General features: G+C 47.1%; 1 protein-coding gene across 6 annotated transcripts; it reads right to left on the bottom strand.

Annotated features, from left to right (window-relative positions):
* Positions 1–13: 13 nt before the first annotated feature.
* FBXO31 (F-box protein 31) lies at positions 14–27800 on the bottom strand. 6 transcript variants are annotated; one of them, XM_037409107.1, is made up of 10 exons: positions 27387–27800; positions 19904–19975; positions 17490–17576; positions 12953–13029; positions 11420–11587; positions 10596–10670; positions 8820–8929; positions 7920–8073; positions 6924–7288; positions 14–5729 (listed from the first exon to the last, which is right to left on the bottom strand). In XM_037409107.1, the coding sequence occupies exons 1-10, from the start codon at positions 27766–27768 to the stop codon at positions 5507–5509; spliced, it is 1713 nt and encodes a 570-aa protein (XP_037265004.1). In that variant the 5' UTR covers positions 27769–27800; the 3' UTR covers positions 14–5506. The 6 variants fall into 6 exon arrangements, with proteins under 6 accessions (XP_037265004.1, XP_037265007.1, XP_037265009.1 ...); XM_037409110.1 differs by lacking the exon at positions 27387–27800 and adding an exon at positions 23335–23401; XM_037409112.1 differs by lacking the exon at positions 27387–27800 and adding an exon at positions 21680–21997.
* Positions 27801–27946: the final 146 nt, after the last annotated feature.

Below are 27946 nucleotides of genomic sequence, written 5' to 3'. Positions count from 1 at the left end.
CAGCAAACAGAAGTACGTTCACAAAACTTTCCTTTTTATTATTTGAAACTGGAAAAGGCTCCTTGGGTAACAATGATCAGGTGTAAAAGTAATACAAGCATTTTGCTCAGCTTTGTGATACCTGGGATGAAGCAGGCCAAGTGTTGAAAAATTATGTCCGGCTTTTATACAGCCTGTTCTTCTCAAACCACAAACAAAATCCCTCAGACAGGGGAGCAGAGTTGTATAAACTACAGGCGAGTTGTTTAAACTACAGTTCTTGTGTTCCACATGGATATTTGTGGCACGAAACCGAGGTGTTTGATGTCAAATGGCATTTTCAAAAGAAAAGCTCACCCTTTTTCCTATGCACTACCCTCTGTGTGAGGCAGGGATCTGGTGTTTCACTTTCATTATTAATAAGCCCCACAGGGTCCTTTATAGGGACTTACTTACACTCAGAGCCTACAGGAGATGCCCAGATTAATCTGTCAGTGTCATGTTAAAGTGGTGAGTGCAAAATACACACAGAAACGGGGTACACCTGCTTAAGGGAAGCAAGAGTATTAATGAAAAAAGTGCAGATTGCTTCAATTAAGTTAATGAACACAGTCATCTGAGTGCTCTTTTCCTCAAAAATTAAAGAGACTGCAATCCAAACAAAACCCAGAATCATACATTTTAATTCAGCACACACAAAAAAGGTCAGTGGCACTCACAGTTTGGTACCTTATCTTCCACTCCACCGCCTGATCACACATCTCAACTATTTCACTGTCCAACTGGTGAGTGATGCTGCCCGTCTGGCCCGCGGCACGGCGGCCAGCACGCAATCCTTTGGCAGCTGAACACAACAGAAGATTATTGGCCATGTGAGCAACCAGCTACAAGACAGAGTTAATATATTATCATTTCCTAAACTAGCAAGTCAGGATTATACAGCCCATTCCCACATAACACCCAACACTTCCATTAAGTTCCACTAGTTTTAAATTAATAAAGAGTAATAAAAAGTCAACCTTGTTTAAAAGTAAACATTAATCCAGCTGCATTTTGGGTTTTTCCTGGTAGCTTACACCTCCAAGCACGCTTGCACATGTATTTGCTTTCTTCCCAGTACAAGTTTCCCAACATAATTGCCATCCAACCTTTGCTGTCCCATTCCAGAGTACCTGTGGCAGCACTGCACTGTCCACTCCAAAGGGAAGCCGACCGCCAAAGTTACAAGTAATGCCATCCTTTTTCCTCCTCCTCAATAATAATAATTAAAAAAAAACCCTGACAAGTCCATGTGGACTGCAGTGAGTCTCCTACAACCACAACGCCTGCTCACAGCACATTTATAGCTATGAAAACAGGCCCAAGGCAAACAAACTGGCTGGGTGAGGATCTTTGATGCTTCTGTTTTCCAGCTGGCCAAACCCATGTGTTCTGACAACACAGAAAGCATGATGTAGGGGCACAACACGGCCCAGGCACGTAAGCAGTGCTTATTGCTCCTGAGCTAGAATTAAGCCCTAGGTCTTGCTGTGGCTACTGGGGCAGTGCTGCTCTGCATCCTAATTGCAAGCGCTTTGTTTATTCCAAAAGGCTTCTGCCAAGACAGTATTCCTACCCCTGACAAGTTGTTTTCCATCTTCCTCAGCTCTTTCCATCCATCTGGGATCAAGAAATAAAGCCAATTGTCCCCAAGATTTTCTACAGAGCGAACAGGAGGAGGACACGTCAGCACCAGAAATTTATCACCATCTGCAAGGCACCACCACACATTATCCCTGTCAACAGCTCCCAGAAATATCCCAACAAGCTAGACAACCAGGGCTCAGGAAACAAGCAGGGTACGCACCGAGACGTACTGCGCAGGAGGGTGGCACAGCCCATCCCAAACACCAACAAATCCAACAAACCCCGGTACCGTTAGCACTGCTTCCCACAGGTGCCACGAGGGAAGGCAGGATGGGGGATGCTCAGATCCAAACGGCCTGCCGCTAAACCCGGCTGCACTGCTTTTGTTCCCTTTTCCCAAAGCTCTCAGAAGCTCAAGCTGCAACTCCTCACCACGTTATTCTGCTTTTCTCCGAGAGCAGAGATGTAGCCATGCACAAAGGAACCAGCAAAGGCACTGGAGCACCCAGAGCATTTAAGCAAGTCTCTCCAAATTCACTATCTTAACCGCTTTCTTCACCCTAAGCCAAATTAGAAGGAATTTCCTTCCGAAATGCCACAAAAGCCTGCCAGGCTTTGAGGAGCAGAAATTAAGGCGGCAGGGAAGGAGCATTAATACGAAATTTGGTATGTGCATTGCCTTTGCTCTAGACAGAGTAAAGCCACAGTGTATCAGCAGTTTTGCCTTTAATCAGGACTAGCACATTGGCCTCAAAACGTCACAATCAGGTACACTATAAATAAAAGGATGCTACTACAGGGGCAAAGCCGAGCTGTGAAAAGTTCCTGCAGAGCATCAAGCCCCTGCAAAACCCTTCTCCCCAGCCAGCCAAGCAGGTCTTGCCTTCAGAAGGGACACCCTTTACACTGCCACTGAAAAGGTTTGGAAAGGACAGGCTACAAGCAGAAGAACCATCTCCGCCTGGAGAACAGCAGATACGCAACCTGTGCCAACCGCTAGCCAACGGGTCCTCACTCAAGTGACAAAGCAGACCTGTACTCAGCACCGAGCGAAACGCTCCTGCTACCCATGGGTTTGCACCCCCCAGGAGACTCTTGGTATCAAAAGGAATTTAAGCTGTACGTAAAAACTATGAAAAATATTGTATGACACAGCAGTGACACGTACCTACACTGCCTTTACTCAGCCAGCCCAACAGAGCAGGTTACAGGGAGGAGAGCAGCTACAGAGCCAGCATCTGTACTTAGAAGAAAATGGCTCAAGTCTCAGGCCAAGTGCTTGCAGTCCATTCAATACAGTCTGGATTTTCAATCTTACTTTGAAAACAAAAAGCAAAAACTATTAAGTCATTATGTAAAACCTCAGGACTTTTATTTTTTCGGGTGAGTAGGGACTTTGAAGAAATTGAGGAATCCACACAGTCAGAGCTAAGGATCCAGTGGCAGCTGAAGCAGAGCTGGTTTTAGAGATAAGCAATTTAAGCAGCTGCTCAAGGGGACCTCTCCCATCCGTTTAGGCTGCTAGGGAGAATACATAGCAGCCAACATACTGCCTGCACCAGCCTAACAGCGAGCTCCAAGATAAACTGGCCACCCAGTCTGCAAGGAATACCTAATGTCTTTAGGTATTCCAGAAATCTGCATCATCAAGCTGGAAACCTCCGTCTGCAAGATTAAGCACATCCTCTCCTGCGCACAGCTCAGCAGCTGCAGCCAGGGGCCGAGATGCCCGATTTTAGCTTCAGCTCACCTCTCTGCCCACACACCAAGGTTCAGAGAACTGCTCCCCTTCCTCCCTCCCAGCCCTGCCTAACGGGGGGGAGATTCAAGTCAACTCTTCCCTCTGCTGATGCCGACAGCAACACCTCTAACAGGCTGCTCAGAAACAACCTGCTTTTTATAGCTTATTCACTGGAACAGTAATAGCACTTCAGATCCTCACCTCTAACACTGAGGCAGGTTTTCCACTACTGACAAAGCCGTAGGAAACAAAGAAAAAAAAGTGCCTTCAATCACCTTCACATTCCCAGGGGTTTGTAAAACTATATCCAAAGAGACAGGAATTAATCCTGTGAGTGACAAGACCTTCTGCTCAAAGTCTCTGCTGGAGACTCAGTTCTCATGCAGCTCGAGGGAACACTCAAGAGCCAGAGGTGGCAAAAAGCCCTTGCGAGAATAAAAGCTGCTTGCAGTCAGTGAAACGAGGCAGCGACTGAAACTTCTCCACAGAAGGGGCCTGAATCCACCCAGCACAACACACGTACAGACACATTTACAAACCAAAACCTGCAGATGTAAAGGCAGAGTTTTGTTAGACACTGATCTGGCTGGTAGTGGGAAAAGAAACCTGGAGTTTATCGTGACAGCCAGAGACCAACTGCAACAAAGGTGTTCTGCTTGTAACCAAGAGCTTCCTTACAAACTGCTCTTCTCTCTGCACAAGGATCCCTATCACCTCTTCCTACACAGGATTAATAACACAGGCTGATGCAAATGCCGATGGTTTATAGCACAACCCACAGTCTGTAGATAACCACTGGCCAGGATTTTCCTGCACAGAACAGTCTATGGGGAATTTGCTTCCTCGTCTGCAGCCCACACTCCCCAGCAGAGCTCAGATCTGCCACACAGAGTGCAGTTATCATGGAAATAAATCAGGCCCAGGAGCTTTCTGTGGAAGCAGCCGTTATCTGAAATGAAACAAGTATAACTAGAAAGGGAACAGAAAGGTCCTGTGAGTGGAGCAGCAGCACCCACCTGTCAGCACCAACCCTAAAAGGTGCCAGAACCAACCACAGCGATGTTAGGAGAATCCCTCATTGTTCCTTCAGACTGTGAGGGGCTACCTGATACAAGAATGACAAATAACTGGGGTCACATCAGTACCAGCAACATATGGCACCTTCTGCTGCCCATCACAGACAGGAGTCAGCAGACTGCAGCTGGTTTTCTTTCCTCTCCTTCCTTTACATTTGCAGACCCACTTTAAAAGATCTGAGGTGAATCTTCCCGGTACAAAACCGGTTTGAATGCACCAGCTCCTGCAGTTCACACTCATTTCCAGTTCCATACCCAGCTCCTATATGAAAAAAAGAATCATTTTCTCTAGGCTCAGGGAGACACCCAGACCTGGAGCCCAAGGGACAGCACATCCATCAAGCTCCAGAAGCCAGGGCAACACTACATACACTGTCATTTACAGTGGGAATCCTCCCCTTGCTGCCAAGCTGAGGGAATTTCTCAAAAGTAAACCACTCACTCCAATTACTAAGCCAGGGATGCAACTGTTACACCAGCCTCTCTTGACAATGCTGCACCCAACAGAGAAAGGTTTCTGGAGAGGAGGACATGCTTTGTCACTGCTGATGCAATTTATCATTAAGCAGCCACTCAGCCTGCAGCAGGGGACCGTGCTGATTTCAGGAGGGTAAAGCAAGTCTCCCAGGAGGTCTAGAGCGCAGCAAAGGCTTAAATGAGTCCCTTGCCTGAAGAAGAGCTCTTTCCCCAGGAGACTGCTAACGGTCAAAGCAGAGGGCTTGTGTCCATCCAGTCAGTTAGATGTTCTTCTGATCCAGCTCTGACCTTGAGTTACTTTTGTTCCAATACATTCTTTTTGCAATCAGAAATGTCTGTTTCCTCCTCTCCAGGATCCCTTCAGCTATACAAAGCTACGTTACAGACTGGGTAACAAGGACTGCTAGGGAGCAGTGTGGAGCGGTAGGGAGGAAAGGGCAGTCATGGATTTTTTTAACCGGGATGTGTACATTTGGGGTAAAAAGGCTGTATTAAAAGTGCATGCTTTTATTCAGAGGTACCGAGAGCAAGGACGCCCCATCCCAGCCCTGGCTGGGGAGTGCAGCAGCCTTTGCAACCCCTAGCCCTGTCCATCACAGATCACCCGTCAAGTAGCCAACGACTGAATGTTCTTCAGCATTTCATCAAAAGCCTCACGGGAAGGCGCTTCGGCATTCTGGAAGGAGACTTTGATCCGGCTGTAAAGACTGAATGACTTCAGCTCCAGCCAGATGAATCCAAAGCGATCGTCATCAAAGAGAACAAAAACACCTGGTGTTCGCTCAGGGCTGGTGAAGCCATGGCCAGCAATAAGCCCCGTCCCATAAAAACTGCAAGGAGGGAAGAGAAAAAAAAAAAAGACGTGAGAACAGCCATAATTACCCAGCATTTAATAAAAAAAACAAACACAAAACTACAATCAAGCCATTGTCCAACACACTGCCAGGAGCTACAGAACAGAGTTTTATACTCAAAAGTCAGTTCTTATCACACAGCACAAAACACTGTTGATACCATTTTGAAAAAAGAAACTCTCCATTGCTTTTGTAGGTTGCTGCTTTAGACTATTCTAATTAGCACCTGCACACCAAGGCTGAGTTTTTCAGTAGTTCAGCCCAGAAATCCATGTGAGATTTACTTCTGCAACTCAGGGATCAACCAGGGCCCAGACACTCCCCACAGAAAAGGAAAGGCACGTTGAGAGGGTGACCAGAGAGGCAAACCTTGTGACAAAACCTAGCGGGAGGGAGAGAAAGAAAAATCTAAACCCCAGAAAAAAAATCTAAATGGAGCTGAGGAGGAGTAAAGGTCAGCCTAACCTCCGAGCAAGCAGCAGGTGGAGCAGGGTTTTATTCAAACACAACTCGGTTGTGTCAGCAGGGGCCTTCTGGGATTAACCAGCTATTGGTAGGTTTTTCCATGAGCACAGATGTTTGGCTGAAGATCACCTGCCTAAGCCTCAGCTTTTGGGCTCTTTTTCCACACTTCATTTAGTACACTGCTTCACTGACTCCAGGTCCCATTCAGCAAGGCTCTCTGCGTACGTGCACCTATTGCTTAGGGTGCTCAGCACCTTCCAGAGCTAGCCCCAAGGCACCAGCAGACAGGGAAGGGTGGGAGAGCGCACTGTATTCCCACAGCCAAACACCACAAATGGCACACACAGGAACGGGAAGCAGCTTGAACAGGTCTCCAAACATACAAGCTGGGCAGCTCTGGGAAACAAAACGCACCATTAAAAAAAGGCGGGGGTGGAATACAGGATAGGTGCTAGCTTCAGAAGTAACAGGATAAAATCTAGGAAGGAAGCAGGATGGTAGATGACAGTGTGGTAAGAAAGAGAGGGAGCAAACAAGAGCGTGGGAGAGAGGACAGCAGCAGCAGCAACTCTGAGCACAAGGGGCTGGGAGATCTGCACACAGGTAAAGCACAAGCAAATACAGAACATGCCTCAGGGACTTCCCTGTTCTGTTTCAAAAAGTGACTGGCACGACTAGGCTATTAAACCCACTAGTCCCCGTTACCAAATTCGGCAGGTCCGGGGATAGTCTTCATTCCTTGATATGACTCCCATGGGCAGCACGAAGGACTGGGAAGCTGGTGCCTTGTCCTGGGTTGCTCCCTCTGCCCCAGCTGCAGTCTCTTCCCCCTCGGCACCTTCTCCTCCCAGGGGCTTTGCAGCAGGCTGGGAGGCAGCCTGCTGGGAGCGGTCCTCTTCCTCCTGCCGGTGTTCCTTCTCCTGTTCCTCCCGACGCACCTGCTCCTGGACCTCCAGGACGATGCGAGAGAGCTCACTGAAATCATGAAGGTTCTCAACGTCGGGTAGCTGCAGAGGGTGCGCCAGGTCAATTTCCACTGTCTGCTGCCCAGCTGGGATGTTGGGATCTCCCTAGAGACAGGAAGCAACAGCATGACTACAAAGGCAGGGTGCCAGAGTTCAGACCTGCCTCCTCCCCGTGTCCATCATCTGACTCGTACATAGCTCACCCTATACCACAATCACAAAAAAACCCCACCCTGCTTGGACCTTGTTTATTGTTCCCCAAGCTGTTTACATCATCTCTCTGTTTTCCCCCCTCCCAGAAAGAGAATTTTAAATCAAAAGCTACAAGTCAGGCTGTACTTGCAAGGGTTTAAGTCAAAGCTGCAACTGCATTTTGTCAGAATCCTTCCCTGCAAAGAGGAAGGAGCTCACTAGCCTGGCTTCAGTGAGGAGCTGCCAACCTCTGGTGCCTGCTCAGATACACACAGGTGATCTCCAGTGACCTGCTACCAGCTGCTCACAGAAAGCAGCTGGAAGGGAGAAGAAAGGAAGGGGGAGCCAGGTGGCATCATGAGAAACTTTGCAAAGCAGGTCCTAGCTACTCTACATGTGTTAAGATTCACCCGGTGCCACCAATCCCCACAAGGAACAGGGTTTAGGGTGGCAACAGCCGACTACCTCTCAGAGACATCTTCTACGGATCCATGGCATCAAGAATACTGTAATGAGCATCTGAGAGAAAGGAAAATACACTCACGGTGATCTTAGTCCCCTTCGCTTTCCTTCCATGAAAGCTCAACATGACAATCTCCAGCCCATGGCTCCCATATGTTCCTTTGAAGAGACCTGGCTTTATAAGGTCATCAGGGCTGCTAGGAGGGAGGTAGATGCGTCGGTACGTCAAGCAGTTGCTGTGCAAAAACCAACACATTAGAGGGGTTAAGCGAGAATCCCTCAAGATGAGGAATGTGTTTGCAGTCTGCTCCTCCAGGCAGCTTTGGGATGTTGTCACGATTGATACAGGATCTGTGTTTCAAGCAATACCAACAAGCTTAACAGATTTCACTTCCGACCTATGCAAGCACTGCCTCCCTTCACTTCTCTCTACCAGTCCTCATCAGCATACCAGGAGGCTCCTGCAGCAATGTCACGGTAAGCCTCCTCATTTCTTGGGATTTCCCGAGAACTGAAGGATGAAGCACATTTAAACATCTGCCACAGTGAGGTGGCTGCTTTAGAAGTCTGGAGTGACAGTTAAAAAAAACCCCAAGTTCTCAGGGAGTGTCTGAGTGACTGACTGAGAGACTTTCTGCCTAGCACACTGCAAAGTATATTGCTTACTAATACGGGTAACAAGCAGCGAGCTTCTTGGGATCACAGGCATTTGCTCCGTCTTCAAATTAAACAGTTAAATGACTCAAAACCACCTTACTGTGCCTAGTTATTGTAAAGAACTTGGAACCTTATTATTATGGCTGTCATTACACCTCATCTCTCTGCACAACTGGAAAGTGCTGTGCTTCACCATGCCTTTGCACAGACAGACCATTCCTCTGGCTGTTAAAGCCCACCGCAAGCATCCCATCTTTGGAACAAATGACTAAGTGCTTTTGCAGTTGCAGCAGCCTCAATACCTAGAAAGAGCTGGTGCCCTTACTCATATTGGCTGGTGTAGATGAACTTCATCAAGATGAGCTCTTGCATGTGTTCATGGAAGATGTCTTCCAGAGTCCGACCCCACTCTTCCCTTAGCCACGTCCGGAATTCCTGCAACATAAGAAAAGGGGGAAGATAAAGGCATTTCATTTGCGACACTGATGCACCCCAACATGACTTCACCTTGTCAGCATGAATCCCTGGCAAAGCTACAGAAAAACCATGACTGGATTTGGGAAGAAGACTGTGCTGCTACAGAGCTGGCTTGGAAATACGCCTAACACGTAGTGATAATGGTAACTGCCCTATACCTGCCAGACACCACACAATAAACACACTCTCCTTCAAACAAATTACAGGTAGAACCAATATGCCTCCTCAGAATAAAAGCAAAGGCATCACCTGTTTCTGCAAAATAGCTGATCTACTACTTCTTTATGTCGTGACTTACCTTGCAGTAACTCATTTGTGTGCCCATAAGCTGACTCCTGTGCCCTATCCTGGCATGTTAAACATAAAAGCAGAAGCTTTCAAAAGGCGCTAAAGATTTAGGTGGTTAAGCCCTGCTGATTTAATACCGATGCATCTAAATCCAAAGGGTGCTTTGAAAACATCTCCTGAAGTACCTCTACACCAGCTCTGACAAGTTAATACCCTCCATGAGTTAGTGTGATAACAGCTTACACTAAGATAGCTGCCTACCAAATGATGTTCCAAACCTGCTTGCTTTATCTTCTAAAGCCAGATCCTCCAATTACCATAATGCCACGCACACTTAACGCAGTGCTTTGAAAGTATTAAAGCATTTCTCATCTGCCACAGAACCAGAAAACACTTAACTAAACCTTTCACCCAGCTGTTTCCCATTAGTAGACAGACATTTTAAAGCATTTGTTAGAAGCAACTGAAGTATCAGATTTGTCATGTTTAACCAGCTGGCAGCAAACAGCACTACCTGGAACAGGTATTAGCTGAAGGTCTTCATCCTGACGTTTATACCTGCACCTTAAAACATGCAGTGTGAGTCAGGAATCTGCCTTGCTGGCTACAGCTGACACAGGATAACCAACCAAATAAGATTTTTAATCCCTTGACCAAGCCAACAAGCAGCAGAAAGGTGCTTCACTGACAAGCAGGTATTCAAATGCAGATGGTACTCAATATTAGGCCTGTATCTGAAAGATCTTAATTATTCAGACAGCAATACCACGGAGATCAGTGCCTGGCAAGTGCTGCACAGCATACAATGCATGTTGCTGTCTTTCTCTGGACAGGCCTGCTATCGAACAGGAACGGTGTCACAGCACAGAAAGAAAAAGAGGTGCTGGTGCTCAAAGAGCACCTTGCCACAGAGAACTGCCTAAAACAGCTTTCTGCTCAGCAGGATGGATATTAACAGCCTGCACCCAGACATTCTACGGGTGCAATGTCAAACTGATCCCATATACTGTATCCTTAAACCACACCTCAGCAAGTACAGAAGAGGTTCCCCAAGTTCTTGCAATTATTCAAGTGTGGCCACTTCAAGTGCTGATTCAAGTAACAGACCAGTTCTACGCAAAAAAAAAAAACCCAAAAAACCAGATTGCAGAAAATCAACCAGAGGGTACCCAGCCTGGGTTTTCACCTAGGTTCAGATACACAGAAATTACCAGGGAGAAGAGCACATCCCAGACCCCAACGTTAGCTAAGAGCTTAGCTAAGACAGCAATGCTTTATCTTTAGAAAGGGGACATACAAACAGCCTTAATGCAGACGCTTGGCAGAGCACTCTTACCTCTTGCCTTCCCCCTGACATCCGATGGTGATCCGTCTGGTTGCATTTGGTGGAGAACTCATCCTTCTTTACAATCTGTAGTTACCATGGAGGAGAATTGAACAGGTTACAGACCTGTTTAGAGATGCCTAGGATGATGTAACTAAGGCTGCTTAGAGTAAATGCTTTACACAACAAAGGCTACTGAATTTGCTACAACAGAGAAATCATTAAATTAAATGTAATTAATTATTATTAATTAAAAATTAAGATACCCAGTGCATCAGCTACAGAGCAGCTGAATGAAAGCAATAAACCCCCAATGCATTCTAATGAAAGACACTAGTTTTACAGTCTTTCCTTCTGAGCTTCCTTCTTCAAAGAAAAGGAAGCAACCTCTCAGGAAGCTTTTCAAAGCATCCAATGTACTGAACGGATGCTACATCACTTTCTCAATGTCTCACTGTAAAACAGAACACGTCTGTGTGTCTGCTTGGACACATTCACTGGCTGCACAAGGCCATTTCACATACCCTTTCCCTCAGCCTGTACGCATACTGGTGCTCCCACCCTCCCACTGCGCTCCAGCCCAACAGAAGACGTCTAACAGCCTTGCTGTACTATTGCCAGTGAACAAATTCAGAGCAGGGAACAGCCCACACAACTTGCCAGACACATAATGAGCGTACAGCTGGTATCCACACATACAACAAGGTGGTGAAAGCCGTATCACTTAAAATTCTCATACGTTTTTTCGATTAATCCATTTCCGGAGCCAATGTGCATGCACGCACACGCACATCACACCTAGGACAGATGATGCTGAAAGTGCTACAGGAGCTCACCTGGATATGGCCGTTATGAGGTCCCTTATGACCATACATACACTCGACCGTTGCACATTTCCTCTCCATGAGATGAATCCTGAAGAGAGGTTTGAATCTCATCGGATCATCAACATGGGGGTCATGAGGTGGCAAGTACATCCACCCGATGATGAACAAGCCATCAACCTGCAGAGGGATGGGAGACAAGGCACACGACATCAGCCTTGCGCGCTTTCTGTTGAGTTTGCAGCAAACAACCCTGGGGCCTATTCTGCAACAGGGCAGGAGCTGCAGAACAGCTTGCTGCATTTCCAAAGTGCTTTCCAGCAATTAAACCAGACCATATGCACTCACAGCACAGCCCTGGTGAAGAGGGAGAGGGTTTCTTTACAGGGCTTCCTGCACCACTGGAAAACGATCAGGCCTTTATTACCGCAAATGACTTTGTGACGGATACTTGGTGCACAGGATCCAGAGGGAGAGACTGCACTGAAGAGACCACACAGCTAGTCGAACTGTAATTGGTTTGAGAGCTCATGCTGGCAGATACTCGAATAGATGAATTCTGCCTCTCATGATTATCCACGCCTTTTGGACAAGGAATTATTTGGCCCTATTACTCACAGCCAGCACAGGAAGCAACAATCTCCTCTGCTCAGAGGTGAAAGTGCCAACCTTGTTCCTGCACGCCTAACAATCCTTTCTTCAAGCCATGCAATTCCAGAGAAAGTGGATTTTCTAAATACAGAGAGCTGAGACAAAAGCAGAGCAATGCCACAGAGGCACACTTGTCTTTATAAGGTCGCAATATCATGTAAGTATTGGCGCACTTGGATGCACTCTTATACCAGTTCATGGAACAGAACCCCGCAAAACCCAAAGGCCTCGTGATTTGCTACACTTCAGCCTGTCACCTACTGAACCTTGGAGCAAAGAACAAGGGCTTCAGGCAAACATCTAGCCCAGCTCTCACCCATACATTGGTCATTAACTACTCTCCCCAGCAGCACAAGAGCTGCCAGACTGCACAGGTCTTGCCCCAGTCGTGCAGAAGTATCACTACATCCGATACATTATTCTTAAGACAAGGGCTGGTGAAAAGTATGGCAGACTACAGGAAGGAGAAATGCACGAATGCCAGGGCAAAACCCTTTGCCAAACATTCAGCTGCAGGCAAAAATAACGCAGTAAGCGACAGGCCAGTGCTAAAACCTCTGCTGTACTCAATGCACAAGGAATAGACTCCTGTGCCAGCCATTGGAATAATGAGCATTAAAATCTAAATCAAGCCTTTCCCTGAAACGTTGTTCATGTTCTCTCTGTGCTCCTCTGGCTGTTTGGAGTACAGCTGAAAAACAAAAGGACTGTCTGGAGAAAGGTGGTGATGATGAAAAGATCCAAGAAGCAAGCTCTGGGTCCCAGTCACTTGCTTGAGGGCTGCCTGTTCAGACTTCTCGGTAGCATGGAGGTGGTAACCAGGCCTAGAAAGCAGTACACGAAAGACTCATCAGTCCTCATCACCACAGCCCCCAGAATGAGGTACGTACTCACCACCACGTTCAGCAGCCCCCCATAGGGCCCGATGTCCGGCTGCCATAATCCCAGGATGTGTCTGTATCGGTGCAGCACTAGGGAACAGTGAGACACTGAAGTGAGCACATCAAGCTAAGGAGTTAGGATTTGGGGAAGGAAAATAAGACTGCTACCAGACTGCACACAACACCGACCCATACTACCCACAACTGCCTTTCCTAAGGAAAGCTGGTTACATCTGACCACAGCCAGGCAGTTCTCAACTGAGGCCTCCCACAAGCTCGCACAAATGTATGTTGTTCTCTGCAGCCCTGCTTCTGGCCCTGGTGCAGGGGCAGGAGTTAGTTTCCAGGACTTTACACAACCAGATACCTCACCAGGAATTCCCAGAAAACTTTTGTAACACGGTCCCATTAATGCAAATCATATGATATACCCAGAGCTAAAACCAAATAAAGTATCTGCCGTCTCCAGTTACCAAAAATGTACTTGATGCCTCAGACTGCAAAGCAACAGGAAATAAGGGCGGGCAGAAAGGCAGTAAGGAACAGGGAAATAGGAGTATTTTGAAGTAATCTCCCTGCCTTGTATAGACAAACTTGTCTCCAGAGTCAAGCACCCTTAAAAACAGCCACTGAGAGAGCACGGGCAAAGCACACAGACCACACCAGCTCAGGAGATCTGGCAGCGTTATTAGGTCAGTAACAGCCTTAAGAATTCTCAGTAAGCAGCTGTTGCAGCAGTGCCCAAAAGCTGCTTCAAAGTGCCCCTCAAAGCCTACTGCAGCAGGTGAGGCTTCTCCACTTGCCATCTCAGAGAGAGGTGCGCCTTCAGTCCCACCAAAAATGAAGGACAAGTAGGAACATCTTCAGCAAGCAGGAGAAAATGCCTATTACAGAACAATCTCCTCTCAAGGAAAGCTGAGAGATGCTACTTGCCTCCAGTCCTTACAGAGGCAGACATTAAATTTGTCCGTATACTTTCCTGACATGACCAGTAACCTTCACGTGAAGGCATTACACACAAGCTGGTATTTTGGGCAGGAACAACAGGGTGCAGATTATTTCTATAAGGAGGGCAAGATGATACTACACTTGCCTTACAACGATATTCGTGGCCAACTCAGAAGGCCACAATAACCCATTTTAAACTTACAGGACTGGCTTGAAAAACGGTTTTTGCTTTGCATGAATTTATAGGAAGAACTGTGTTTCAGTGCAAATGTTAGAACAGCTTTGTTTCATTAACTACTTCAGGTAACAAGAACTACAGGAGTGTTTTTATTACACCAAAGCAGAGAACTTCTACAGAGGTTTAGGGCAGCAGGGAGGGTTGTCCAGGGCTGCTGCCAACTGGCCTGGAGGAGCCTTTTTCCTGTGCAGTAAACAATTTAAGACTGATGGCCTGGTTTGACCCAGTGAATCAAGTGCAGCACAAACAGCACTAAGGCAAGCAAGCAAATCATGTTCCCTGTCTTCTTGTCTCAGTGCAGTAATTACACATTAATAACTGCTATGTGCATCAGCCACTTCACCCACCACAATCTGCCTTCTACCCTGTCTGGCATGGAGCTGATAAAACCCAGCTTCTTTTTTTATTATTATTATTTTTAGGACAGAAAACTTGATGCTGAGCTATCCAAGAGTGAGGAGGATGTTCCTCCTCCCCCAGCTCCTGTCATAAGCACTTTCAGGGCTGATGGACGATTCAACAGCACAGAAAGTGTCTGCTTGACGAAGCAAGCCCTTCTACTCCAAGCCACGTGTCTGCCGAGGGCAGTTTGTGTCCTCACTTTGGGTAAACAGCTGGCTCCAGCTGCAGCTTGGTTCGCCAGGAGCCATGGCAGTCCAGGAAACACCGATGAGCCACAGACAGAGCCTGCTTCACCATCTGCCCCGACCACCTGGAAACCTGGGGCTGCAAAGGAAGGAGGCGGCAAGAAAATCCCATTCACCTCCAAAAGAACCCTACCCCCTGGACAGCAGCTCATGTGTGTAGCTTGCACCAATCCTGTGGGCAGCTCTTCCTGTTTAATTTTTTAAAAACCCAGCTGTTTGGCGCCACAGAAGCATCCAGATGAGCTGATGGGGAAGAGGCTGCAATGTGAGCAGCGGTCCACCTAGACTCACCCTCCTTAACAGACCCGTCCAAGTAGTCTCCCTCACTTGCTCAGGGTGCTGTGGGCTTCTCCTCCTGCTCATTCAGGGAAGGAAGTTACTGGGGAAAACACTAGTACTTGGTCATCACAGGCCCAAAAAACTCTCCAAGCAAAAATACAGCTCCATTCTCAAGCCTGAGGTGTCTCTGAGCTCCAGCAAGCCAGCAGCTATATTCGTTGCAGCAAAAACCTGATGAATTCCAGCTCTAGCTCTTCCTGGCAAGATACAGGATGGATCTGACACTTGTTTCCCTCCCTGCTCCTCAAAAGAAAACAGCACTTGGGTCTTTCTCCAGGGTTTTCCTCTGCTATGCACGCTGCCTGTTTTTCTCAATCCTAAAGATGCCTCTTGCTTATCTGAATTTCTGAGCCCACATCCTGCCAGATGGAGCAAAAACACATCCACTGCACACTTCAGCACAAGTCCACCCAGCCTGGCTATTACCCACATTGCCACAAGCAACACTGCATGCTCTTCGGATGGGAAGGTGGCTTGAATCCAGATGGGAACGGGCAAGGAAAAGCAGTGAATGCCCAAGCTGTCACCAACAGAAGGCTGTCTGGGCAAGGTCTAATACCTGTGCTCCTCATTACAGTTAGGCACAGGATAAGGAAATGACACTAAGCAAATGCACAGCAATTCAAGTATTGCAGTGCTGGCACGCCACAGACACCATAGGTATGAACAGACAAGTTCCAACCCCAGAACGGGTTATTAGAACAGGAGGAGATGCTTTCAGATGTTACTGTTTTAACCAAATCTTATTCACCGTGTCCAGCTCAGAGAAATGCAAAAACCTGATATGGGAGTTTTCAGTGAAAGCTGCAGCCTTTAAAGCACCGGTAGCTCACTTTGAGTGGAAAAGACCTGACCCGCTACAACTCTCTTAGACCCTCAGGATAGCAGGGTATCCATAAGCACAATGAGTTAGAACAGTATAAGCAGTTACTGCCCCTCAGCTGGCGATTAATGACCTGCTAGTGGAACAAGCTAAGCATCAGACAGGCTGGTTCAAAACGCTGGAGAAAGTGATCCGAGCTGACCTGGCTAATGCTGCGTAAATATGAATCAGGGAGCACTCGCATGGTAAGTCCTGGCGACACAGTCTTAATACAGAGGAGGGGGATAAAGGGGGAAATGGGCAGTCGCATCTTAAACCACATTGGCTTTTCTCAAGTAATACAACATGCCCCTAAAGGGAAGGGGCATGAGGCATCAGAAATTTGAGGCTGCAGCTAAAGAATTAACTGAGGGAAGAGCGCAAAATGCCGCTTGAGAGCGACCACAAGTGGCACATTTGGAGCAAACACCCAGGTAGCAGTCTACAAAAGATTTCGTAGATGTAGATGCCTCTTTCTGCAAGGCAGCTTGGACATGCCTCTCCTTCCCTTCCAGCTCCAGAACAAGGCTGATGTCGACAGGCAGGACTGCAAACCTAAATTAAACTTTCTACCAATTCCTGCTGTAGCACTGCTGCTGCTTTGTCTGTCATGACTCATATTAAAGGCATATCTTCTCTGCGTGACCCATGGTCAACTGCTTTCTTTAGCACAGGTTAGTCTGCAGCATCCACTCGGCTCAGGAGCATGTGTGAAAAATTACATTCCCAAGCACTAGTGAGTTAGTAACTTGAGTTTGCTGAACTCTGCAGACCCAAAGCAGCGTTAGAGACAGCTCTTCCAAATACCAAGCAGTACTGGCTTTCTTAATTGATGTGAACTAACCAGTATTCCCCCCAACTCCTGCTGAACAGGAAGTGTTAAACTCCCAATGTTTTACTATTCTTCCCTCAACACAACATTAGGAGGGAAAGAACAGTTTACCCAGAGTGGCTTCTTGACTAAGGCAGGCAAATCACAATCTCTGAAACATCAGCAGAATGTTTCCTAGAGACAGAGATTGTAGTTAAAAGGATTCACTGTGCAGGGAAGGAATTAGTATGGGAACCCCCAGCATTCTTCACTGGGTAAGGCTATGGATCTGGATGCAGCTCATCCGAATCAAGACAAAGATTTTTGTCAGTACAGGGCTTATTTAAACTTGGTTTTGGGAGCCCTCACCAGGGTGTCTGAATACTTCCTTTTAAGAAGGGAGCCGTCCATGAAGAGCAGAGCAAGTCCTCCCTGTGACAAGAGACCCTCCTTTTTGCACTCGGTCAGGACAATTCTCTAACTCAAAGCACTTCAAAAGGAGACCAACATACCTCACTGCCCACCTTACACGCGTGGTCACTCCAAAGGGGCAGAACACTCCATGAAAGCACAACAGAAAGAACCGACTAACCGGCACCCTCCATACTGTCCCAAGGTCCACCCCAAAATAAAGCAACGTCACACTCCATGCAGCATCTTATATCTGCTTAGTGCAGGAAGCATCAACCAGCAGGAGGTACGTACGGCAGGTGTAAACATCTCTGTACTCCATGTGCTCGTAGTCGGGAAGGATTTTCATAAAACGCCCCGACTTCACTCGTGGGTTTATACCTGAACAGACACAGCAGGGTAAGTACCAGCGAACTCTGCTCCACTGTAACCAGCATGTAACAGTACGATGAATCTGGCCCAACACCACAGGAAAGTCAAACTCTTTTGACTTCACTTCCAGCTGTGGTGCACCACTTGTTTCAGTCTGCCCTGGTCTCAGGTTAGCAGGATTACTCGCACAGAACTTGGCATGTTCAAGATTCCCATAGACAATATTTACAAAGGGCATCTAGTGAATTCAAAGTGGAATCGGGGGTCCTCCTCAAACTCTGTAGTGTGACTGTAATGAGCACCACTGTCTCAGAAGACCATTTAGGCCAAGTAACTACAGGGACAGTAGCCCAGGCCTTGGATTAGTAACTCTTTCTAGTGCTTAAGCTCAGTTCCCCATTTCCCACACTACTACTTAGAGAAGCAGATTCAGTAGACAAAAATGCATGAAAGTCCTGCCAGTACCCGCAGATTAACTCTTCTGCAATTAAAGAGGTTTATGAGACTGGAGAGAAAACTGGGTCACGCCACCAGGAAACTGTTTCACTAAGTGTCTGCAACAGGGCAAACCGCTGAATCTGAGCAGGAGAACTGAGATGGTACATCCCTGACAGTCAGAAACAGCTGCTGAGCATTCTGACTTCAGAGTAACCCTTGCTGATTAGGATTGCTGAAAGGCTACACACACAGCCCTCACTCAGAAGCACAGCGAAGTCTGTCACAGAGGTGGTTCTCACACATCACGTGCAACTACTTGCCAATGGATGCTAAGGATTCAGAAACTGCTTTGGTGCAAAGACTGGAAACATACATGTAAAGAGATCTACTGAATCAACAGACTGCATTAGACACTGAAAATCCCCCAAAACTGAAAACAGTCAGAAGCTGGGAGAGTACATGGGAAAGTACCACATAGGCTTGCCCCCTTCTCAGTCTTTCCCAGGTGACTGCTCACAGCTGTGGCTGCGAGATCCAGCACTGGGCTAGTGAAAAAGACTACAGGACATGAAGAGATGTTCTGCCATTTAAGACTGGCAATGCAGAATTAAGATCTGATATGGTATGTGCTGTATGGCTGTTACCACACCAATGTCATACAGAGATACTGGCTGAAAGGAAAGTAAGGGAGGCCTCAAGTACTAATGAGACTAAGCCCTCCCACCCAGAAAAATTAGGCAGTCCTATTCCTGGCATACAAACAGGTAAAGAGGGACGCTAGCTAATGAAATAATTTTCCTGTGGATGCTCAGCAAGTCTGTTAAAGATGGCATTAAAACACTTCTACCTGTTCTTCTTTCCAGCATTAAAGATCAATGCTTGAGGTCATCACTGCTTCAAGGTTCAGCAAATACAGTACATGTAGAAGCTGAGCCAGATTTTGGGTCTGCAAAGCCTACAGGGACCTCTCATAGTTGACCTCTCTGCTTTTGTTTCATAAAGCAGGGCCTTCTTTGAACATCCAGAAGCCATAGGTCAAGTGCTGCAGGTTAAATCTTGTTTTATCCCAAGGACCACACATCATTACAAAACCTTACAAAAACTGGGGGGGGGGGGCAGGGATAGAGACAACACAGCCTGCCAGTGCTGGTATGGGAGCTCTTGGGGGGGCTATGCCAGGCTGTCTGAGCAACCAGCTCAGGTTCTGACTGCAAAGAGCAAGATTTGGTGACAGCAGAGACAGCCTCACCATGGACCCAGGCCTCCGTTCAGTCCTCAGCCTACCCTGGTTTCTCTCATCCAATGATGCCCCCACCCCTTCCTACTGCAAGAGAGAAGATGTGCATCTGCCTTGCAGAAGGCACAGCGGGTCTAAGGAGCTGGGGGTCCCACTCCCACAGCCATTCCTAAAACACACCGACACCCTGGCAGAAGCCCAGCCCTGCCAGGCCCTCCTCCTTCAGGAACAGCCCAGAGGAATGCTCATCCCTTTAGCTACAGCACTTCGCCAGTGTCAACGTAACAGCATCCTTTCACCAAGAGTAAGACTTGGCAACATTAGGGCTATGGAAAAATACCAGTTAATTCTTTAGCAAGATCTGAAAATGGCAGAACAGGATGGGATTAAAAAAAATCCTCAGTACGCTTTATCATAAAGTTAAATTACATGCTCTTTTCCCACTAAAGGATTGGGAGGCACAGACATCCCAGTTCTGGGCATCTGCTTAGTATTAAATAAAACTCCAAACAGGTTAACTTCACGGATGAAACCCCTGCCATCAACAAGTAAGTCTGAATAACTTACGTCATCAAAGTTTAATAAATATTCAACACATATATGCTTTCAAAATTGGTACTTAAGCAAGAACATACAGATCTATATCAGCTTTATTACTTACGCTTGGCATAAACATCTCGACAGGACACTCCTGTGATCTCCAATTTCCGCAGGTTTTCACAGACGCCATATTCTGCAATGACACAGATGATAATGTCAGTCCTGGCACAAAGGTGTTTGCTACCCACGATCTTGATATCGACTGTTGGAGCAAAAATGAGATCTTATTAGGTGCGTTCTTGCAAGCTGCCACATTAGTCCAAGGATCTTATTTCTGCTTCGAAAAGAAAGCTGAAAACTAGATGTAATTTCATCGCAGCTTGGGAATCTAACACATTTTACAAGCAATGCCTGCAACAAACACAGCACAGTTACAGATGCTTACACCCAGGCCAGAAAGAGCGCAAAATCTGGAAGGTGTACTCATTCCAGCTGGGACTGTATGCTCGTTCAGATCAAATCATGATTGTGTGTAGTAATTATCTGCTCCCACTGAGGTATCCAATAGGGAAAACTGCTTATTAGGATCCTAAACAAAAGGTCACAGAGTTTAAAGAGAACGAAATGGAGACATAAAACAGGCATCAGCATGTACAAATATGGTTACACTTGAAAGCTGATCAGATTGAGATGGGTCTGTTGTACACTCAAATGCCTCTGATTGCTTACAGAACACCCTGAAAACAAAGCAGTCCAGAGATCTTCGAGGCAGCTTTGAAGCAGAAAATGAGATTCTCTCCTTTCATTCTCAGGGAGTCAATGCCAAACTTCTAAGAAACTTTAAATAAATAAAAGCAAGCACTAACATCTCAATGCAAGAAATCCTTAGGGGACCAGAGGGAGGAAGTGAGAGGAGGGAGACCCCAAAAAATCATCAGCAACAAAAAACATCCTGCTGCAGTGACCCCAATAGATCTCAGTACGGAGAACTACCCTCCTTGACATCAAAGACATCTATAGCACAGATCAAACACCAGCTTTCCTTAGCAATACCAAACAGCTGCCAGATATTCAACACAAGTCTGTGAAGACCCTCATCAAATCATTAAATATGAAACTTATCTTCAGTCAAACCTCCCTGAATTAATGATTTACCATGGCTGCCAAAGACCTAATGCTAGTAACCTGCTGCAAAGTGAGAATTCATTTTTCATACACGAGAAAAGCCGAAGTTTCCCTGAATGAATTCAGCCTCCTCCTATCTACAAATACACTTGTGGTACACATACACAATGATAAAGCTTACTGTCAGCCCACCTATGAGGAATATACATTCTTCATAACATCACTTCGGGTAAGCGGCAAGTTCAATAAAGGTAAGAGTGGGCAGAAGGCACAAACACGCACACTGCCCTTCACTAAAAGATGCAAAGGTCAGTGGCAAAATTCCTGCTGACTTCTGTAGCAAAAGCCAGAGCAAGCTCTAAGCGTTACCAAACACAAAGTGGGATGAGGAAGCGCAATTAGCCAAAGAGCAGACAGGAAAGTACATCCAGCCCAGCACAAGCTATTTAGTGCTGGCTACAGCCAGCTGACCCGACACAGCCATTCTGCAGATCTGTGAAACCAGAGCTCTGCTGGAGGCTAGAAATTCAGACCCTCCCAGCAGATCACGCCATGCCTACCCCTCCTGCCAGAGCTACCGAGGCTTCCAACCACCGGCCTGCATATGTACATAAGTGGGTATGTGTTTGGTAATTACATCAAAGGGATGGAGGGAACAGTATGTTTCCTCAGCTGATCTGAAAGCTAGAGATCTTTGTAAGATGACAGAAACAGTGTGGTCATAGCTACGGTTTAGAAACAGCCAACTCTTTCCATGTAAACAAATACTCACCTGGCCACACAACCAGTAAGATGCACACTTTGCGCAGCAGGCATTGCAGCTAGATTAAATTCAGTGTCACTGAAGATATTTATACTGCATCATAAAGGGAGGAGACATGCAGAGGATCCTGCCCGAATGGCATTTCTCCGGGTTGCTCTCCAACAGCAGTACTAGCACAGTGACATTCTCTCCTCCTGCAGAAGGTGCTAATTTTTCACAAAGTGTTTTCCCTAGCAGATCTGTAAATCCCTCTGAGCGCGGTCTCTGTGCAGTACCACAGTAGATCCACTACCATCAGGTATCTTGAAACAACAGGGGTGAGGTGGAAAGTCATGAAGTGTTACAGCTCTATCCCAATTTCATGCAAGTGCCCTTGATAACCCGCAGTGAAATTTTATGAATGCCAAATCACTACTAAAGGTGTACTTCCTAAATGTTATAGGTCAAGTCTTTCCTGGAAAGATTCAAAGTTCTCCCAAGTAATAGCAAGCTCCTTAAAAAAAAAAAAACAGCAAAAATTTCAAATTTTGATATTGCTACATGCTATTTAACATTAGACATCCAAGTCTCTTATAAGAAACTATTCTCAAGGAAAAAAAGATCTCATGTTAGTGTGTTTTACCACTCATGTCATTTTATGATAACTAGCCCTTACCCTGTTTTGTTCAGCAAACAACTACAAAAAGTCAGAAGCCCAGTGATGGCTTAGGTCCAGGTAAGTGCATCACTTCAGCTCTTCTGACTCCTGAGCTGTTAACACCACGATGGCCACTTCATGTGGGGGGGGGAAATCAGTCTTTTGGCTCAGTGCCAACAGAAACTCCAAATACCATAAGCAAGAAAGCTGGCCATCTCTTTTTAATCCAGAATACAAGAGGGACAAATTTTAACAGTAAATAGAGCTTCAAGATAAATTACAGAAAAATAAAACCGGTAAGATTTTTCTCTACAGAGAATAGAAAGCCTTTTCCAAGAAAGCTTTGCAGGGCTCAAGCTTCCTGGGAAATTCCACTTCACTGTAATTAAGTCTATTTTAAGGAAACATATCTCAGTGCAACAGCTCACCGAGTAAAGTATTTTAAGGAGTTAATAGTCACAGAAACTCACACACAAAATTTATACCGTTAGAAAATGGCTACTTAATCCTGCTTCAAAAGCAAGGATAGAAATTGGTTTTAAAGGTTTTACTTGACCAGCTGGGAAGCCTGTTTTATTAGGTTTATAAGGAGTGCTTGAAAGCTTTACCAAACACACAGTGACACAGTGCTGTTTCCATGGTCACATGCACTGGAATTTAAACGACTTTGAAAGGCAGTCTCCATTTATTCTGAACTGCGCTAATACTTTTGCAAGTGTAATTTACTCCCTGGCCTGCTCTCACCATATGCTCTTCTAAGCCTCACATTCCTGTCTTTTCTACAAGAAGCCATGTCACATGCCTCCTTCTGTGTGGCCTATGCTGAAGTTTAAAAAACAAACAACAAACAAACAAGGCTCTTCCAACCCATATCAGGAAGAACCCCTGTACTCTCAAAGACCAAATAAATGGTTTTTCCTTCTGATTTTCTCAGCATGGCAATGCCAGTAAGCAGCTGCTAGCACTGTATGTGGACACCTGCACCTGAGAGCAAATTAGGATGTCTGGTAGAGCTTGACATCCTTACCTTTGCTAAGCTTCCACTGTGCTTGTGGACATGTAATCATGTCCTCCAATCACTCCTGGATAAATGCATGTTTACAAGGCTGTACACAGAACAGAAAGCACAGAAACCTACTGGGTTAATTCAGAGACCACAAAAATGGAAGATTCTCAGGCTAGCATCTCCGAAATATCAGGTGAACAAGTTTGGAACCAGCTTCTTGTTTCTAAAGGCTGAACTATCGGAATAAAATACATTAAATACTTTCCCAAGTACTTCTCCCAGAGGAAGGCTTGTAGTTACCACTGAGATATTTTGCAGCCACAAGTAAGGAGCTGAGCAAAAGGAGATTTGACCTGCAACAAATGAAAGCCTTTGTGGAAATCCTAAAGCAAAAGATGTGTACCTGCAGATCGACAGCTCCCAAACAGATTTAAGGAAGACTGAAGGATGGCGAGACAGATAGTGAGCACCTGCCATTAGCAGCAAAAGACAGCAAACCATTGCCAAGCTGTAGTTGAAATGCCAAAGAATGCGGTCAGAGTTGAGGAAAAGCCCATCATGGTTCACCAAGAAACACATTATACAATGGCTTAACCTCACATAAAGGGAGATTAAAGCCTTGTGACTTATTAAAACCACCTTCATGTAGCACTGCGCCCTAGTAAACAAGAAATCGCTCCTGTTGTGGGAACAGTTGCACATCAAACCCCTGCATGGATTCTCTGGAGTCTTTTAAGACCTAAACTCCGTGCAACAGTCCCCTCACCGAGTGTATAAACCAGATTTCCCACTCTTCTCCACGGGCACCTCTTTCTATAAAACCTGCTGAACGTTAAAGACGCTAACACCTTGGCTGACAAGTTTCAGCAGCTCCAAAAGCTGCTGGAGATTGTTCTCCCAAACAAAAGCTTTTCCATCCAAGTTCTAGATTTGGTTATTGTGAATTACTGATGTGTTTCCAGGTGTTCTGCTGCACTTGCACTGTTTTATTTTCAGATGAAAGTGGTTACCATTTAGCATGGACTATCAGGTGTTAATCAAGGTAGGTCAGGCCGCCAGCCAGGGTGAAGCGGGCTTTAATTCTGCTCCCACTGCAGAGATCAGCAATCTCCTATTTATAGAAAACACAAAAGCGACTGCAATACTTGTCTTGCCAAAGAAGCAATTCAGAGACATTGTTTACTCCAAACAGTTGCAATGATAAAAGGACAACAGCCCTAACAGCCACACCAGTGTTACAAAACTACTTCTGGTTAATCCCAGCAATTTCCAAGTTCACAATCACCAGCAAAAGCCACTCCATTTTCAGGAAGGCAAGTCCTCTGGATGCTCATACTAATCACAACATGGTCCCAGGACTAATCTACAGCTGAGCCAGCCCACAGCAGTGCAAGAGCAAGGTATCAACGCTCAATGGATTGAGTGCCCCATCTGACCTGGGTGACGGCCAGGCTTTGCCTTACATTCAGCGCTACTCCTGTCCAAGATGAAGATAAAAAAATGGCTGAAACATAGCACTGCAAGAATCAACTTCTCAGAGAAGTGTTCTGGTTAACTTTAGGATCATCTTTGTCTCTTTACTGCTGTGCATTTCTGAGAACACAAATAGCTTTGCATATACGACTGACAAAGTTTACCAGTTACTTCCTCAGAGAGCTCAGCTCTGGAACATATCAGTAGGCTTCAGAGTGAATAAGCCACCAGTATAAGGAGTATGCTAGGAGAGTCACACATGTTCTCGCTCTGTTTCTAGGATGTGCAGCTTCACAAGGCTCAGATACAGGCACACACTTAAGAACTGTCCTCAGTTGGGAAATGGCTTGTTTTCAAAAAAGGTTACACAAAGTAATTAAATTTTATGGTCGACTATCATACAGTCACCAATGTGCTGCTATACAGAGATACAGGGCAGGATATTTTAAATTTTGTATGTGTATTTATATACTAATATCCAATGTCCATATACACCCTTAAGTAGATGTACTCATCATGTAGTGGCATGTTCACGTTTGAGCACACTCTACAGCTGAGCATGTGCAACATCTCTGAAATATATGCAGAGAAATTAACCACAAAACAGTTCCATGAAATGATGACCGATTTTATGCTCATACATACAAATACTCAAAGTTACAGTACTACCACAACAGTAACTACTTACACTGCTGTGTAGAGCAACACAAAGCACTATGCAGGAAGTCTAGATCAGGAACCGCTCTGAGAACCGTGACTGGTTACAAGATGGCACTAACAGATTGGGAGATGTAGTTTTCCAGCCAGGAACCTGACCCTTATCCGTTTGGCACAGACGGCACACCATGCCTTTGGTACAAGATTAATCATACCAGCAGTCCACCAAAGTGCTCTCTGACAGTGGCCAGAACGGATATGCTGGGGACATGTAAGAAAATGTGCAAAAAGAGCATAAAGATTTATTTTATGCACCTCTCGCCTTGTAGCTAGCTAAGGGCCTTGGGAACAAAGTGTAGTCTTCATACTTCCCCTTCCTGTCCAGTTTAGTTTTAGCCATACAAAGCCCATTGTTTCTTTAAATTTCAGCTAAGCTTTTGAACACTGCTTTATCTACCAGCAAGAAAATCCAAGGAGTGGTCATTAATTTAATAAATAAATTTCCCCATTAGGCCTAGTTTAGTGGTTCCTTTACAAAACAATCTAGACTACATTTAAAAGTTATATACTTTTCTATATAAAGATTTTGCCAGGATCATAATTATCAAAATAATAATCAGTGACCTTTACAAATTGTTCATGAAATACACAAAGTCCATGAGGATTCTGTGTTAGTATGAACACCATTTTATTAGCCTATCTCCAAAAAACAATGTTAAGTTATTGGGACAATGAGATCACCCCATGCCAAATTAAGAAATGAGAATGCTTTGGTATACTTTTTCTAGGTACAGCCTTTGTACTGTCCAAGGGTTCTGGGATAGTGCTGATAAGGCACGAACTCATTGCTGCAAGGTTTAACACATTTGAACAGATCCCACTGCCCATGGCAGCCAGCCACTCTGACATACCTAAATTCTTCATCCCAATGCCCTCGCTGCTATTAAAAACAGAAAACAAACAACAACAACAAAAAAATACATGACTTCATGTGCTGGCATCAGATGCACCTGGCAGGATCACACTATTTAGAGAGATGATGAGCACAGCAAGACAGCCCTTGGAGCGCGGGAGAGCCGCTGGATTAACAAACATGGGACAGAGCCACACTGATGCGAGGAAAAGGACGATGTGTAAAGAATAAGAATCGCAGCAGGGCCAAGCAGCACAGACCCGAGACACGACTGACAAGCAACACCCCAAGCCTTCGCGCTGATGCGGCACAGCATCCTCACAATACACACTCCCCTGGGAACACAGTGGGAACCCCTCGGAACCTGGCACTGCACCTCCCGAGACAGGATGGGAAGGGATGACCTTAGCCAGGCCTGGCCTCCTCCACCCGCTCGCTAGACCCCAGCGGGCTCCCTGCTCCTGCTCTGCCTGCGGCTCCAGGGCCCCCAGCCCCGCACACCCACCGACTCCTTCCTTCCCCAGCACAGCCCCATGCTGTGGCAGCCCACCATTCCCTACCCTCGCCGCCCGCAGCACCCCATCCGCAGGATTCACCCAAGGACACCCACATGGAAGCATCACCTGCCAGGGCCTGGGCCTGGTGCCGTCCCCGTGCTCCCCGGGGCAGAAGCCCTGCTTGATGCCCTCTGCCAGAGCCGCTCACATCACGGCTTCTGCAGCAAGTGCACCAGGAAGGGCCCATGCCCCAGAGGCGCCCGGGGCTGCCCTCTTCTCCCTCCTGCACGCACCCCCCCGGCCCCAACACCCGCCCCCCCTCAGGCCCCAGCTCCTCCCGACCCCACACACCATCTCCTTTCTGCACCCCGTTAGGATGCCCCGCTCCGCACCCCGCCACCTCCCCACCCTCCGGGTGCTCCTGCATCCTCCGGGCCCCTCACCTTCCACCCCCGACCCATCCTCCTCCCTGCACCCCGCCGGGGCCAGCCCCTGGGGGCTCCCCCGGCCCCCCACCTCGAGGCAGGCGGTACCTTCGCGGCAGCGCCGCCGCCAGATCGTGTCGGTGCGGAGGATGCGACGGAAGGTGGTGCAGACGCGGGCCAGGCTGGGCAGGTCGGTACCGGGCAGGGAACCGAAGATCTGCACCAGCAGCTCGGGGGGCAGCTCCAGGAGGGACAGCGGCGCCCGCCCGACCGGGCCGGCCTCAGCGGGGTGCGCCGCGGGCCCCCCGCCCTCAATGCGCTCCGCCGCCTCCTCGTCCTCCGTGGCACCGCCGCCACCCGCCTCCTCCGGGTCGGTGTCGGTGTCGGGCTCGCTGTCGCCGGCGCCCCCGCGCCGCTGCTCCCGCGCCGCCCCCCGCCGGCGGCACCCGCGGGCCGGGCCCACCCCGCACAGCCGGGCGCACACCGCCATGGCCGCGGTCGCTCTGCCTCACGGGGCCCTGCGCGGCGCCGGCGGCACCGGCGGCCCGCCTCATGCCCGGCGCCACCAATCAGCGCCGCCACCATCGCCTCGCCACGCCTCCCGCTGACCATGGAGCTTGCCCCCCTCCCTCCCCGGCTAGAGCGGTCGGCAGGATCGCCCCCTAGCG

Source organism: Falco rusticolus, chromosome 15 (assembly GCF_015220075.1).
Source record: "Falco rusticolus isolate bFalRus1 chromosome 15, bFalRus1.pri, whole genome shotgun sequence".
NCBI lineage: Eukaryota > Metazoa > Chordata > Aves > Falconiformes > Falconidae > Falco > Falco rusticolus.
This window is presented reverse-complemented; position numbering and strand designations above follow the sequence as displayed.

Coding starts and splice junctions, on each gene's coding strand:
- FBXO31 (XM_037409107.1), bottom strand. CDS start 27,768: ATGGCGGTGTGCGCCCGGCTGTGCGGGGTGGGCCCGGCCCGCGGGTGC. Junction 10,671..11,419: donor CTCATAACGGCCATATCCAG/GTGAGCTCCTGT, acceptor TGGTAACTACAG/ATTGTAAAGAAGGATGAGTT. Junction 8,074..8,819: donor ATCTACACCAGCCAATATGA/GTAAGGGCACCA, acceptor GTTTTTGCACAG/CAACTGCTTGACGTACCGAC.